At 41.8% G+C, this 14,770-nt stretch overlaps 1 protein-coding gene across 3 annotated transcripts in view; it reads right to left on the bottom strand.

Annotated features, from left to right (window-relative positions):
* LOC147708847 (MFS-type transporter SLC18B1-like) overlaps nt 1–14,770 on the bottom strand; it is a 721,944-nt gene that overhangs the window by 511,507 nt on the left and 195,667 nt on the right. For all 3 annotated transcript variants that reach the window (XM_086927467.1, XM_086927468.1, XM_086927469.1), the window contains exon 6: nt 8,197–8,353. In XM_086927467.1, the coding sequence (XP_086783593.1) occupies nt 8,197–8,353 (157 nt within the window). The remainder of the gene's footprint in view (nt 1–8,196; nt 8,354–14,770) is intronic.

Genomic DNA, 14,770 nt, shown 5'->3' with positions numbered 1-14,770 from the left:
AGATTTACTATTCCAACACCTTCCCTACTGTATGTAGACTGGTGTTGGAATAGTAAATCTTATTACTCCGAAGTCCAGCGGCCACCAGCGCAAGTTGTTGTAACGACTTGCATTGTAAAAACTGCGATGTAACATAGAGCGATCATTTTGATTGCGTTGCTACATCACATATTCACTTCTGGGACCTGAGGCCTGACTTCTCGTATATGGGCAAGCGCAAGATAAAGCCAGCTGAAGCGGGGCAGGGGAGATTTTAACCACCCTGGTCTTCTTCATGATAAGAGCAGTTGATGTCCTCTCAAAGGATACTGAGATTACAGAGGGCCGCCTCTAGCTGGAAGAGGTAAGGTTTTCTACTATTAACCTTGAGGAGACGGGTATGGGTTCTCTGAGCATTATGTGGGAGCATCCTGCAACCAAATCAGTTCCTAGTTTGACGGTTCTGATGGAAAGCCTTAATGAACTTAATCCAAACGGGGCTGAGCGTAGTACGGCAGCTGAACCCCCAGAAAAGTGGAAAAGGGGGAGGTCCAAAACAGTTACTAACATTAAGGCCCCTAGACTTCGTAAAAACATGGCTACAAACCCCCCACTTAGGGATAACATAAACGCGTTATCAGCACCACTTCAGCTTCCCATAGAGGACGTTATTTGCCAAAAAATGAAGTGAAAATTGAAACAAATTATCAGCACCTTATGTTATGTTATGTTAATAACATTTATTAGGCGCAACAGCTGCCCCAGCGAAGGGGCGTCCTGGCGCCTGATCATATGCAACAACACAACAGATCAGAGCTGACAGAGGGGGATATTAGCCTACAGAGATGAACAAGTGGGTTTTGATGGCCCTTCTAAAAAGGGTCAAGCTGTTGAGGGCCCGAATGTGAACAGGAAGGGAATTCCATAAATCTGCCGCCAGCACGCGGAAGGAACGTCCTCCCATCCTGCTAAGCCTGAACCTAGGCTTGTTCGCCAGATACTGGGCTTCGGATCTGAGGGATCGCGTGGGGACATAAGAAGAAATAAGGCCTGTCAAGGCCGGAGGAGAAGAAAGCTTTAAGATCTTAAATGCCAGACAGAGAACCTTGAATTTGATTCTCTGTCTGACCGGAAGCCAGTGCAGAGAGGCCAAGACAGGAGAGACAGAACATCGTCTCGGAAGACCTACAATGGCCCGTGCAGCAGCATTCTGCACCCTCTGGAGCCTCGTCGCCTCAGCCTGATTGACTCCAAGGAGCAAGGCACTCCCGTAGTCTATCCGTGAGAGGATAGAGGCCTGAACCACCAGTTGACGTGTGGGAGGGTCGAAAAATTTGAGAACTGGTCTAAGTCCTCGCAGAATGCCATAGCAGGTGGCTGCTGTCTTCTTTGTCTGGCTGGCAAAGGAAAGGTTAGAATCCAGCCATACCCCCAGATTTTTTACTTCGTCCACTGGAATAGGCATCGCCCCCAGTTCGAGAGGCCACCACTGGTCTCCCCAGAGTTCCGCCTGCTTCCCCACAATCAGGACCTCGGTCTTTTTTGCATTAAGCTGTAAGCAGTTGTTACGCATCCAGCTAGCCACAGCTATCAGTCCTGCCCGGAATCTGGGCGCAGTCACCTCAGGGTCCCCACTAAGTGTCACCGCCAGCTGCGTGTCGTCGGCATACAATGTCATCGTAAGGCCATATTGCCTGACGACAGCAGCCAGCGGTTTCACATACAAATTGAATAATGTGGGGCCAATCACTGGCAAACTAACAAAGATAGAAGGTTTAAAGCTCCTAAGTAGTGATGATCAAAGGAGAGGACAATCGCTGATAGCAAGGACACATGAGTCAAATTAGGCCACCTTGGCCCCCACAGTCAAAACAGGTGGGCATAAAAGATTCAGTTCCTCTTCAGATACCACTAGCTAGAGCCGAAATAGCCCAAACTCCCATCCATGGACAATGCAAGGAGGAGGGCGATATTACCCAACTAAGTGGCTCATTAGGATTGCGGATAATCCGCATCCTCCGGGCCGGCCGGCCCGGAGGATGCAGATTATCCGCTGCAGACTGGAAAAAGACCCCCCGCCAGATTAGGATGGCTGGGGGATCTATTTTCCATCCGCCGCTTTTCCGCCGCGGTCGCCTTCCGACCGCGGCGGAAAATGTCTAACATGGCTGGCGGTGTCTATCAGACACCGCCAGCCAGATTACGATAGCTGCGGTCATATGCCTTTCCAGGGCGGCATTTCCGCCGTGCAAAGGCATACGGTGTTGTCTTCGGGGGCCCGTTGCGGGCCCCCAGGGGTGAACCGCATCAGCAGGAGTCGACAGTGGAATTAATGGATAAGGCTTTGTATTGGTTATCTAGATTCAATACGGAGGACCTCATGCTTTATTCATATTATTATGGCTCGACAAATTGGGTGGGCCAAGGCACAACATCCATTGGGGGGGGGGGCTGTGTGGTCATACATTTTAACAACTATAGGCTGATTGAGTGCCTACTGAATGTATTGCCTAGTGTCCCATGCTTTGATACACAGATCTCTACACTGCCAATAGGGTTTTTTCTATAAACCATTTTGACTTACCTGTAGCTCTCAGGACAGAGCCACTTTATATTCCAATCATAATCGATACTTTTATGATTGCCCAGTGATCTCAATTAGAAACCGATACACAACACTTACTGACTTAGAAGTATGTGATTGACTTACTATTACAACTGTACTGCAGGTTGGAAATACCCCAACCACTAATCGAAAAATAAGCGTCATTCTGGGGTTAGAGGTGGATAACAGAAAAAAAAAGAATCAGGACTGGCTACTACTCGTTTCAAAGTAGGATATCCTGTGCCTCCAAGGAACATGGGAAATCAAAGAGATTAGTATAGGTGGCTATTGCACCTTCCAGACAGATGCAGCTCCGTCCAGAGCAGGACGTGCAATTGGGGGGGTTAAATACTTTAAAAGCCAGTACAGCTGGGGTCAAGGTAATAAAGTTCATAAATACATGCTACCACATTCTCTTATGTGTAGGTCAACATGGAAGGAATTGGCTTCTAATTAATCTGTATAATACCTTTACAGGAGATTTGGTCGGAGTAGTAGAGCTAATTGAATAAGATATTGGCCATCTCTTGAAAAGTCACCACAATCACCTAGATATAATATGAATGGGCGATTTTAACACCTATAGTTGTAACTGGATGGAGCCCGTGGCCTGTGGTCTGATAGATGATTTAGGGGAGCCTATTTGCCACTTTTCCCATAACGACTATGGCTCTGCACTAAATAGACAACAAGGGCCATATGTATCAAGCCAAATTGACTTCGCAAACGCCGAAATTCGCAGAATCTCGGCGTTTGCGAATGCAATTTGGCCTAATGGTATTATCAAGGAAATCTGCTTGCAAAATAAGGAATCGCAAATTTTGCGATTCCTTAAATGCAATGCAATGTAAGAAGCCAAAACAATTAGCAAATTGGCCTTAAAGAATCGCAAGTTGGTGGTAGGTTGCGAATTCCTTGAAAAATGCATATTTTTGCATTTTTCGAAGTGCCAGGTGACGCACTGGGGCATGTATGTATGTGCGCCACATGTGCACCCATGCATATTTCAGGGGTGCAACAGGGTGTCCCTGCACCCTTGAAAATATTCTCAATTTGCGATTAGCAAATTGAGAATCGCAAATTTCCCATTCATTCCTATGGGCCTCCTGCACCATAGAAATGAATGGGAAAGTATTCCTTAATTGCGAATTCGCAAACTGTGAATTCGCAATTAAGGAATATCAAGAAATCGCTACAAAATTGCAATTTTCTTGATACATAGCAATTAGCGATTCTGAAATAGCGATTTCTTAAAAATCGCTATTACAGAATCGCTAATTGCTATCTTCATACATATTGATTTATAACCTGGAGATAATAAATTTAGCTGACCCTAATACATGCTAATTAGACTATAAGTTATTTGTCCGATCCCATAATTCAACCATCAATTTCATTCTTGCCTCTGAAGCTATAAGAGCCCATGTCTCCCTTCTCAAGACAGAAAACTATCAATTTAGCGATCAAGCTGCAATTACTTGCCAAATGCCATGGGGTTTAAATAACATTAATCCTGGTAAACGAGTACCAAAACCATCAATTGCAAGGAAAAATGGGATTGTCCTGAAATGGGACAAGCTAGGCACCTCGAAATTCACTTGTAGTATTGTTGCCAATATGACTCAGGAAATCTCAATCTGTTTAGACCTACTCTCACTACCTGAAGAAATCCCTGCAGCCTTTGAACGAATTTAAATTGAAATTTATATTAATCTCTTGCCGCCTTGTAACCGCAAGGCCAGGGGGTCAGTATGTTGGTTTAATGATCGTTGTACCAAAGCATTAAAAAACCTTGATATCGCCCTCAGTACAAAACCAAGAGATATGGTGCTGGTAATTTTGTTACACTCCTCTTATAAAACATAAAGAGATAATAATCTGAGGGTTCTAAAGGAAGGAGCCTAGGACAAATGAATACAAGCAGCAACATTAAAAAACAGCAGGGACTTCTGGCACATAATTAATGGCCCGTTCCTCAAAGACAAGGCAGATATCTCCCTAGACCAGCATGTAACGGAGGGAGTCTGGTTAACTCACTTCATGGGGCCATTTGGTGCAGAAGGGGAGGGCTCTGTAATGCCACGGTGCTGCCTGACCCAGAGGCAGAGGGAGCCAAACTATATTTTACCCTGCATGAAATGAAAAAGCCACTGAAACAATGTAGCAAATCGAGGGCAGCAGGGCCAGACAGGGTACCAATAGATTTCTTTTTAATTAATCAAGAATTATGGGCCCCATTACTCACTAATGTTGTTAATGCTATAGCACAAACTAATGCCCCCTCATGGAAAAAGTCAGTTACTAATCCGATTTATAAGAAGGGGAACAAAGCATTAACGAAAAACTATCGACCAATATCGGTGCTATACAGTACAGCAAAATTAATGGGTCGTCTTCTGCTAAACAGGTTGGAAGTTTGGGCTCAAAAAAACAAGATACCAATTTGAGCCCAGTAAGGATTTAGAAAGAATAAAGGGACTGTGGATCTGTGTCTCAACTTAAAAGTATTGATTCCTAAATATACAACAGCTAGGGCAGACCACCTTTACACAGCATTTATAGACTTATCAGCCTCCTTTGACCGAGTGGCTCACAAGAAGCTATGGTCAATAGTAGAAGACATGGGCATAGATAAGCCAATAATTAATTTTATTCAAGAGTTGTATTCCGCTGCCACGGGTTGTGTTCGCCTTGGGAGGGAGGAGGAATGCTTCAAGACATTTTTTTAGTCGCCCGCATTTGTCAGGCAAGGGTGTATACTCGCTCCCTTTTTATTCTTACTCTATACGAATGGCGCAGAAGATGCATTGGTTGGGTCCACCAGCGATGTTCCTATCATTAATTCTGTGTTTGTGCCCCTACTCCTTTATGCAGATAACTCGGTACTGCTGGCCCAGACTGGCAATGCGATGCAGACGCTCATAGACTCCTACACAATATTTATGAAGAATCTAGACCTTAAAGTGAATGGATCTAAATCATTTGTGCTTGTGGCAGGAGCAAGACTAAGAAATCCACCTAGCTGGAACACAGAAGGGAGGAAATTGGAGGTAGTAGATTAATTCTGCTATTTGGGGGTACTATTCGATTCGAAAAACACATGACAAAACATGGTGGCCAATAGACACCTCATGATGGAAAGAAACATAGGGGCAGTTTTTTGTTTCATCAAAAAATTGGGGTCTAAACCTATGGAGGCCATAAGAAAATATATGAAGCCAAAACAAAGTCTGTGACAACATATGGGGCACAAGTTTGGGGAGCCACTAATGTATCTACTCTACAACAAATTAAGAATACATTTAGGAAACACCAGATAGGTGTCCTCCAGTTTTGCGCCTCTTATATTTGCCACATCAAATTGGATGTTCCTTTCATTATGGCCTAGATGTATTCCCCCCTCCCCCCCCCCCAGTATGGAGAAGAGAAACATTGAAGCTAACACATGAAATTCTACATGACTGCTTAAAACTTGACGGGTCACGTAAAATAAAGTGGCTTCAGTTTGTCAAGCATAGTCTATATACTATTGGCTTGCCTAACTTATTTGATGACCCAGCTACATGCACCGCCATCTCTAGGTCGGAACTGAAAAAACTACTGACAGAAAAACAGAGGCAAATGAGATGAGAAGCCAACTGCTCTAAATCCTGGGTCAAACAATACCACCTAGAGCCACAAATTAACATATCCGCTTTTAATTATGTATCCTTTGTGACAAACATCCAAAATAGATTCCTGTTAGTGAGGTTCCGATTGTACTATATTCCCTTAATGCTGGGTTATCCTGCTAACACTTACTCTATGGAAGCCCTGTATGCCTGCCCATGTGACTCCTCTTCAGTCCAATGTGAACTTTGTAGTAAATGTCCTCTCCACTGTTCTTCTCTGGCTAGACTGTACTATGTTATCTGTGACATCATAGAATGCCAGGGTGTCCCTCTAGCTCACTGTGCCTTTCTATTACTTTCTGTGGCAGTTGGTCATCTCAGGCTGAGCTGCTAACAGCTGGCTCCTGGGGGGGTTTTCCTTACAATCTTAACCTGTCTATCTTACCTGGAAGGAACCTGCAATAAAGGATCTTAACTTACTAAGCGGACTCTGCATCTTTCATTTACCACAAACTTCATGTTTTAAATTTTTGTAAACTCTATAGTGAGGAGAGGAACAGGTTCAATCACCCATTCTTGTGCAGATATAGACCTCAATATTTCCTAAAACAATTGTCGGATCCCTTTACCTGCTATTTTTGGCTCTATTTTTTCAATGTGCCTTAAAGAGACAAAAACAGTACTTGTAATATAAGAAACTATAATCAAGTTTTAATCTCTCCCATTTTCGCTCTACATTTTAATTGTATTATAGTTCTATTTGTATTTTGTTTTAAAGACACTGTTTTAAAGGCACACCATGTTACCATACAACTATAGAATGGATGCGATACCACCATTTTGAAATCAACAATATGATTTTGTTTGTTGTCAACTCTGCCGTTTTCAACTTATAAAATATTCAGTTCTCTGCTTCACACTCATATCACTGCTGTCTAAGTTATCAAAGAAGCCTCCGATGTTACTGTACATCAATCTTGTCTTGTCTTCTTCTCATAAAGTACTTCATGAGAACCATTAGAGCGTCCACGTTTGGATTTGTTCTGCCATTATGTTCTCTCTACCTGCCAATCGTTATTAGAAATGGGTCCTGTAGTGGTTTGAGCATAAACATTTCTTGGGGAGGTTTTACTCTTGTTGTTTTTTCTTTCTCTACTAATATGTGAATTTCCATCCTTAATTGTGCACCTAAAGTTGACTTTGATTCCTCTCTTCGCAGTAGGAACAATGTCAACAATTACCTAGATTTAATCAATTGCCTTTCTTGTTTTTGCTTCGTTATGTACCCACCTTTCTACAGGTCTTGGTTGCTCCATACAGTTTTTGTGTGGCTCTTAGGGCCACACACAGCACCCCAACTGTTCCTTTCTGCTCCCTTGCTGCCACTCCTCCCTTTGAGAATCTGCCCACAAAAGGATTGCAGACGCGACATGGGACTGGAGGAATGTGGCTAATGGAAAATGATGCCCAGCCTTGTGATAGAGACCCAACTTTTTAGTGGGTAGAGTCAGAATGTTTGTTACTCATTCACTAGTTCCCTCTTAGTTCTCCCACCAGACCAACTTTCAGTTAAACTAATCACAAGACAAATGTTAGGTTAGATAAATAGGAGGATGGTTACTTCTGTAGGCAAACACTGAAAGTCGCTAGAACCCTTATGTAACTGGTAGTCAGAAAAGGAAAAAACTGGGTGAACCATAACATACTTTTAGTTCTGTCACAACTTTTGCAAGGTGAATGAGCCCACACATATAGGATAGGAACACCTTTTTGCATCTAAAGTCTGCTTTTTTTAGACACCTTAAATATTCAGAACCACTTTGGTAGCTAAACAGTTTAGTAGTTAGAGAAAACATCAATGCATGGAAATCACAAATCTTCTTGTCATGTTTTCTTTCACTTATTTTTAAATGACAAAGTATAACGGGGTAAAAGTTAATTATGTGGAGCTCAACGACACCTTCCACTTTCAAACAGAAACAACGAAATATGGTTTCTTACCATATCCGGGTAAGACGTACATGTTCAGTGGCAACATGAGAAGCACAACAGATCCTGAAGCAATGAAGGGAATTTCATATCCAAAAGTCTGGTACAAAATTCCGCCAATGGCAGGGCCCAAGACAAGGCCTAGTCCAGTAAAAATTTCCAGTGTTCCCTGAAAGGTCAAACATATAAAGTTTCTTCTTTGTTGAAACACTTAAATTAACTGTGTAAATCACTAAAGGTAGATATTGATCAGCACAGAAGTCAACAGGTGAATATATGTTTCAGATGAGCACAATGAATGATTTCATTTATTTGCATTTATTTATGTATTGAGATCAAATAATCCATCAACAAGTAAAACAGTCATAACATATGTAGAACACTTTGCTTGGTACCGATTTAAAATCCATAAAATGAAAAGAATAAAATCATGTCATATAATAATTACATAAAAAATGTGCCCCTAATGGGCCATGCAGACTCTAGGAATTTATGGCCAGATGAATAAAGAACGGAGCCAGTAAAGGTTGTCACACATTGTGAACCACCTTTTACTCAATCTATTCTGTTTTTGCAGGCAAACCTATGTTCTAATAGGTTGGTTCACAAACACCGGATTCATAGTGGGCCACAAATTGACCTACTCATGAATATTAATACAGTAGGTCACAAATTGCGATCCACTATGAATCGCTGCCTGCTGCGTAGGCCCACCATGTTTTAGACTGCTTTTAAATAAAGCAAGCATGTGTGTTTTTCCTTAAAGAAAAACGAAATGTTAACGCTAGGCAGTGGTCACCACCGCCTACTTAAAAAAAAAATTCTTAACATTCACAAAAGTGAAGGAGCACTTGGGGACCCCTTCTCGCTTACGAATGTTTCACCACTACATTTCTGTAGTCAGTAAAATATTAAAGTTTTGCTACCGAAATTTGGTCGCAAAACGTGAATACATACTACTCCAAATACTACTTGGGATGTGGAAGGACACCCCACACACCTTCAAAATACTGATTCGGACTTTGGTTGCAAATTCAAATTGCAATTGGTGGTTTCTACATCAAAAAGTCCTTTTTTGGGTTGCAAGGGGACTACTGAAAAAAGGATTCGTACATTTGGACTCTAGAAACTGAAAAAAAAACACACTGGAACGAATAACTGTTTCACATGTTTTATTGTTTATTCTGCAATGTCTATTTAACAGACATCTGAATACCGCTTGACCAATCTTTAGTAAACACTGCAATTGGAAGAATGCCCAATCTAAATTTAAAATAAAGTGCTCGTGCTAAATGATTTAATTTATTCCAAAAAATCCTAAGAACTCAGGTTATCATTTAAATATAAAAAAACTCCCACCGTTCTCTAATCAATATATACAAGAAAGGGCTTGCCAATACCTAGTCTTTATAATTTTCAAGCCATTTGTGTGAGTCTTTGTTTCAAAAACTTTATTCGGTGTGTGTAAGACAACCATGAAAGAATACATAGATAAAAAGCTGATTACATTACATATGAATGGTATGAAGATAGTAAAAGATATTACAAGCGTATACCCAGTATGCAGCATAATACCAAAGTTAATCATATCTAAAAACACTAAAAAAAATTAAAAGAGGTACAATCTCCATTTAAATTCCTCCAGGGTCATCACTATGTCCGAACGACAATACTTTTACTTACATTCATTGCATTTATAATAAAAATTTGCTACATTAAGACAGACCTTAGTGTTGTTTATTTCAGACCTGTATTTTAAGGCAGCAATATGCTATTCTTTACCTTGTGGAAGCAAGAGTGGTTTTAAATAGTAACTTCTAAAACTTGAATAAAAACTACAAAACAGTATGAAGTGCACAGTGCTTTGCTTGCTCTGACCACCACATGTGCAAGGGGTCGAATCTAAGGGACAAGTTTTCATATTGGTGAAGGCAACTAGGTGGTGAGCAATTCAAAATCTAAATCTAACTAGTACAAAACGATGCATGAGATTAGGAATATAGATAAAATAGTATTGACAGCCCTCTGTTAAAGTAAGTGTTAGATAACACTTTACAGTTGATTTCCTTCTCTCACAATCCAACTGGACTTCACTTTTATGGGTCATGAATGTTTCTCTGATAGACAGCTTGGTAAGTTATGTTACCAATAAATGGTTAGTCCGGACAGAAACCTTAAATAATTTACTGTACAAAGAAGTATTATAACTTAACTAAGGAATCACCAGTACATTGTCCAGGAATAAACAGTCTAAAATAATTGACTTGGTAAAACTGGTTTCGTCTTTGGACCATATGGTCTGTGAGATACTGTAACCCTACTTCTCTGTGAATTATTTTGGAAGAGGCTGAGGTAGGCAAACTGAGAAGGCATTTGAGGAAATCTGTTGTAACCTTTGCATGTCTTTCCACATGTTTACTATATAATGAATAGTTGGTATCTCCCTTGCCCCCTTTGTAACCCATTATCCCTTCCTGCTCCTCCCCTCCTTTCCCACTGCCTTGGTATTTCCCTACCTTAGAATGTTGAGGTGAAGCTCAGCTGAGGACGTTGGTGTGCCTCAGTTGCAAGCTGGTGCCTGAGGATCTGACAGTTTCAGCCATCGCAGTTGAACCCAGCTGTCAAGTGCGGTACTGTTTCGTTGCCGCTTCGGCTGCTCCAGCAATCCCTCAGCATTTGTCGGTGTCTGCCATGTGCAGTGGGAATCCTCCTCACCCGCGAGAGGAATTCGCTGCGTAAGGACTCAACCCTCTCATCTGGTGGGAAAGGCGCGGTAACAAATTTTCCACTTCAGCCTCCCAGCTGTTTTGATGGATGGTTTCGGTCATGCGCAAGGGTTAATCTTCGCAGTTGTGTGAGGAATCTGTTGTGCGCTTGTAATGAACTCTTTTTTGAGAGAACATTCAGGTGCGGTGACGCATCCGCCATTCCAGTTGTTCTCAACATTCAACATGTGATTTCCACACCTGCTGCCACTGAGATTTCTTCTCGTGTTTATTTTTCCTGTTTATGCCTCGAAGGTTCTCTCAACAAGCTGGTTTTGATTGTTCCACAAAGGTTTGCCTGCCAGCCTCATCCACGCTGACAGGCACAGCTTACATAAGGTTTTCTCTATCGGTTTCTCCCAGTGCGGGGTGTATCTACCTGGATTTCCCTGCCAGTGCGCTTACCGCTGACTGGCACAGCTCACATCTTGTTATTAGTGCATGTTAAACACCTTATCGCTGACGGGCACAGCTTACAACTTGTATTCTCCTCCACAGCTAAAGTACGCAGTATTACTCTTGACACTGACATTTCACTATTGGTGCTATACTTGTGAAAAGTGTTATATTTCTTAGAAACTTTAGTATTTTAACATACTCTTTGTATTATTGTTACTTTTAAACATTTTCAGTATTAGATTGGCCAACTCCTCCATTTCTTTCGCCCATTCATCACTTTTTCTCCTTTTTTCCACCTTTTCTCTTACCCTACTCCTGTCTTTTGTCTCTTATTATTCTCCTATTTTTTCCTTGCTATTGTGGCGTCATTTGCAATGTCTCAACCTCCTCCGTTCCTGAATTCTGAGGAAGAACCACTTATTCCTTGGAAAAGATGGGTGAATCTTTTTGAATCTTATCTAATTGCTATGGGGGGGGCAGATTTTCTTCTGTACTCAAACAGTATATTCGGTAACCTAGGTTGAGAAAACATGCAAGAGAAATTTTTGATGATCTCCCTGACACTCTAATTGAAGGTGAAAGCGGAATTGAGGATGCTCACGGAGACCCTCAACATGAGGTCTATCAAAATACCCTTAAAAAATTAGAAATCCAATTTGAAGAAAAAATGTATGTGGTCCCAAAAAGCCATAAATCTTTCTCTAGATCACAGGGGAAGAATTAAAAAGTAGTTAGCTACATTGCAGTGTTAGGGGATAGCCTCTACCTGTGAGTTCGGTACATTAACGGAATCTCTTATTAGAGATCAATTGGTGAGGTGTACTTCTGACAAGAAAACCCACGGCAGCTCTCCACCCCGAATCTAGAGCCCTCACATCCTTCATAACGCCCATTGGAGCCTACAAATTCTACAGAATGATGTTTGGTCTGCCTTCAGCCGCGGCAGTGTTCCAACAAATAATGCAACACATTTTAAAGGGATTGGACAAAGTGTTGTGTTCCCAGGATGACATCCTGATATATGGAGAGTCAGAAACTGAACACAACAAGATCCTAAGACAGAGGTCTTCAATCTGTGGGGCGCGACCCCCAGGGGGGTCGTGGAGTCCTGGGAAGGGGGTCGCGCATTCCCTGGGCTCACTTCCGCCTGGCCACTTGGAAAAGTAAACCGTCCCTGGGCAGTTCATTTTGAAATTAAAATAGCACATTATGGGCTTTTATATCTCATTCTGCTTAGCAGTTGGCATTTACCCTTACTCACATTTCTGTGTGATCCTGTCACAAGTCCTCAACTGCTCCAAAGTTCTAACGGTGGCAAGCAAAATATAGTATTTCTGTGTGTATGGAATCGCTTAGCTTGTCTTTGCTCCCATAGTGCAGTTGTTTAGACATCACCAGGAATTCGGAGTTTAGAGAGGACTGACCCTAAACATGCACACTAAGCCAGTCTGGCTCAACTGCTAACAGCTCAGTACCTCCGACAGTATGAGGCTGCAATGACCTCACAGGTGTTAGTATGGATGCAGCCCATGGGAGAGACTCCTACTAACCAAGCTGATCTCCAATGGGGCCTCAACAGACACTTTCTCTTCTCTCTACTTCACTAAACATTCCTTTTGTCAGGGGCAGGAGTAGGCTGATCTCTCACAAGGTGTAGTGGCCATCTTAGAAATACTAACAGCCACTTGAGCTACTTCCAGCGAAATACCAACAGAGACTGCAATACAGGCATGTGCTATTAATGGGCAGTTCCATTGGGCCTGTAATTATCCCATTGCTAATTTTAGCTATGTAGTTCACATATTCTCATGAAAAGCCCATATCGTAAAAATGTCAAAATACGATTTTGATGCAGTGCAGTACGTGCAAGCATTGGGAAAATTAACTACCAGGATGCAATGTAGCTGCTATTGCCAAATCACTGCAGTTAATGAGTAAAGATAACAATGCATCATATTAAAGAAGCTGTTTCCGCACAGTGACTTGAAACCAGCATGCACTGCTCTTTAACATATGTTGCTGTAGAAGAGTGCTAAGTTTGCTTACTGCTTACTTAAGTACTGAGTCCAACTCTCATTTTTGTCAACCAGTGGAACTTTACCTGCAGAAAACTGCGGAGCCTATACGTATTTAATTAAGCGGGTGCCATGTTTAAATGAGGCACTAAGAAGGCCAGGTTGCACGATTTAAATAAATAAATAAATAAATAATGATGAAAATGGGCACCGACTACATCATCAAGCGTGGTATACCTGCATAATAAATTAACCGGGCACTGTGCTACTACTACATTAAGTGCAGCACCCGTGCAGGTTACATTTATGCGCATGGCGGCCCGTACAGTTTAATATTGTTTCACCACCATAAAAATTATTTGCCGTGGGAATAGGGGACGTTTATGGTTGTGGAGGATGAGGAGTACCAGGTTCCAGAAATTTGTTTCAGGAGGGGTCCTTACGCCTAAAATCTTTTGAAATGGGGGTCTCAGCATCAAAAAGTTTGAAGACCTCTGTCCTAAGAGAAGTTCTTTGCAAACTAAGCAAGGCAGGGTTCACCATTCACAGAAACAAATGTAAAATACTTGTGAAGTCTGTAGTATATCTGGCCCACACTATCATTGGTGAAGGAATTAGATTCGGTCAAGCTTGCACCAGCTCCCTCTAACAAGGAAGAGCTTAAATCCTTTTCGGGCCTGGTAGAGTACATGTCTAAGTTTGTGGAAAATGTTGCAGGACATGTGCACTCTCTAACAGAATTGTTAAAAAAGGGTCCCCCTTTAACTGGAATTCCCAATGCCAAAGTGACTTCTTCACTTATATCAAACAAGCCATAGTAAAAGCTCCCACTTCAGAACTGTTTGATCCCAGTGCCAGGACAACTTTGACTACAGATGCAAGCATGAAAAGGCTAGGAGCCTCATTCACGCAAATGGTAAAGAGAGAGAGATAGCGTTTGCGTCCAGGTCATTGAAAGAACCTGAATGTAACTATTCCACAACTGAGAAAGAGGCTCTTACTTGCTATTGGGCAATAAACCATTTCAAATTTTTCCTATGGGGAATTCCCTTTACCCTGCGTACAGACCACAAACCCCTACCTCCTATGTTCTCCAGAAAAAGTATAGAAATAGCTACTCCCCGCATTTCTAAATGGGTGTTGGGCTTACAAGGTTTCAATTACACCATATGTTATGTTTCAGGTGATAAAAACCAAATAGCTGACTATTTGTCAAGACTTCCCATTTCCAAAAAGGATTCACAATTTAACCCTCCTGAGGAAACCATCCCTGCAATTGACATTCCAGCCATTAACAAAGAAGAATGGGAAAAGGGATTACAAGAAGCACCATTCTTAGTGATATAAAAAATTGTATCTGCAAAGGATGGCCCAGAACTATCAAAGATCTTCCTGAGATTCTCAAGT

This window comes from Lissotriton vulgaris, chromosome 6 (genome assembly GCF_964263255.1).
Source record: "Lissotriton vulgaris chromosome 6, aLisVul1.2, whole genome shotgun sequence".
Taxonomy (NCBI): Eukaryota; Metazoa; Chordata; class Amphibia; order Caudata; family Salamandridae; genus Lissotriton; species Lissotriton vulgaris.
This window is presented reverse-complemented; position numbering and strand designations above follow the sequence as displayed.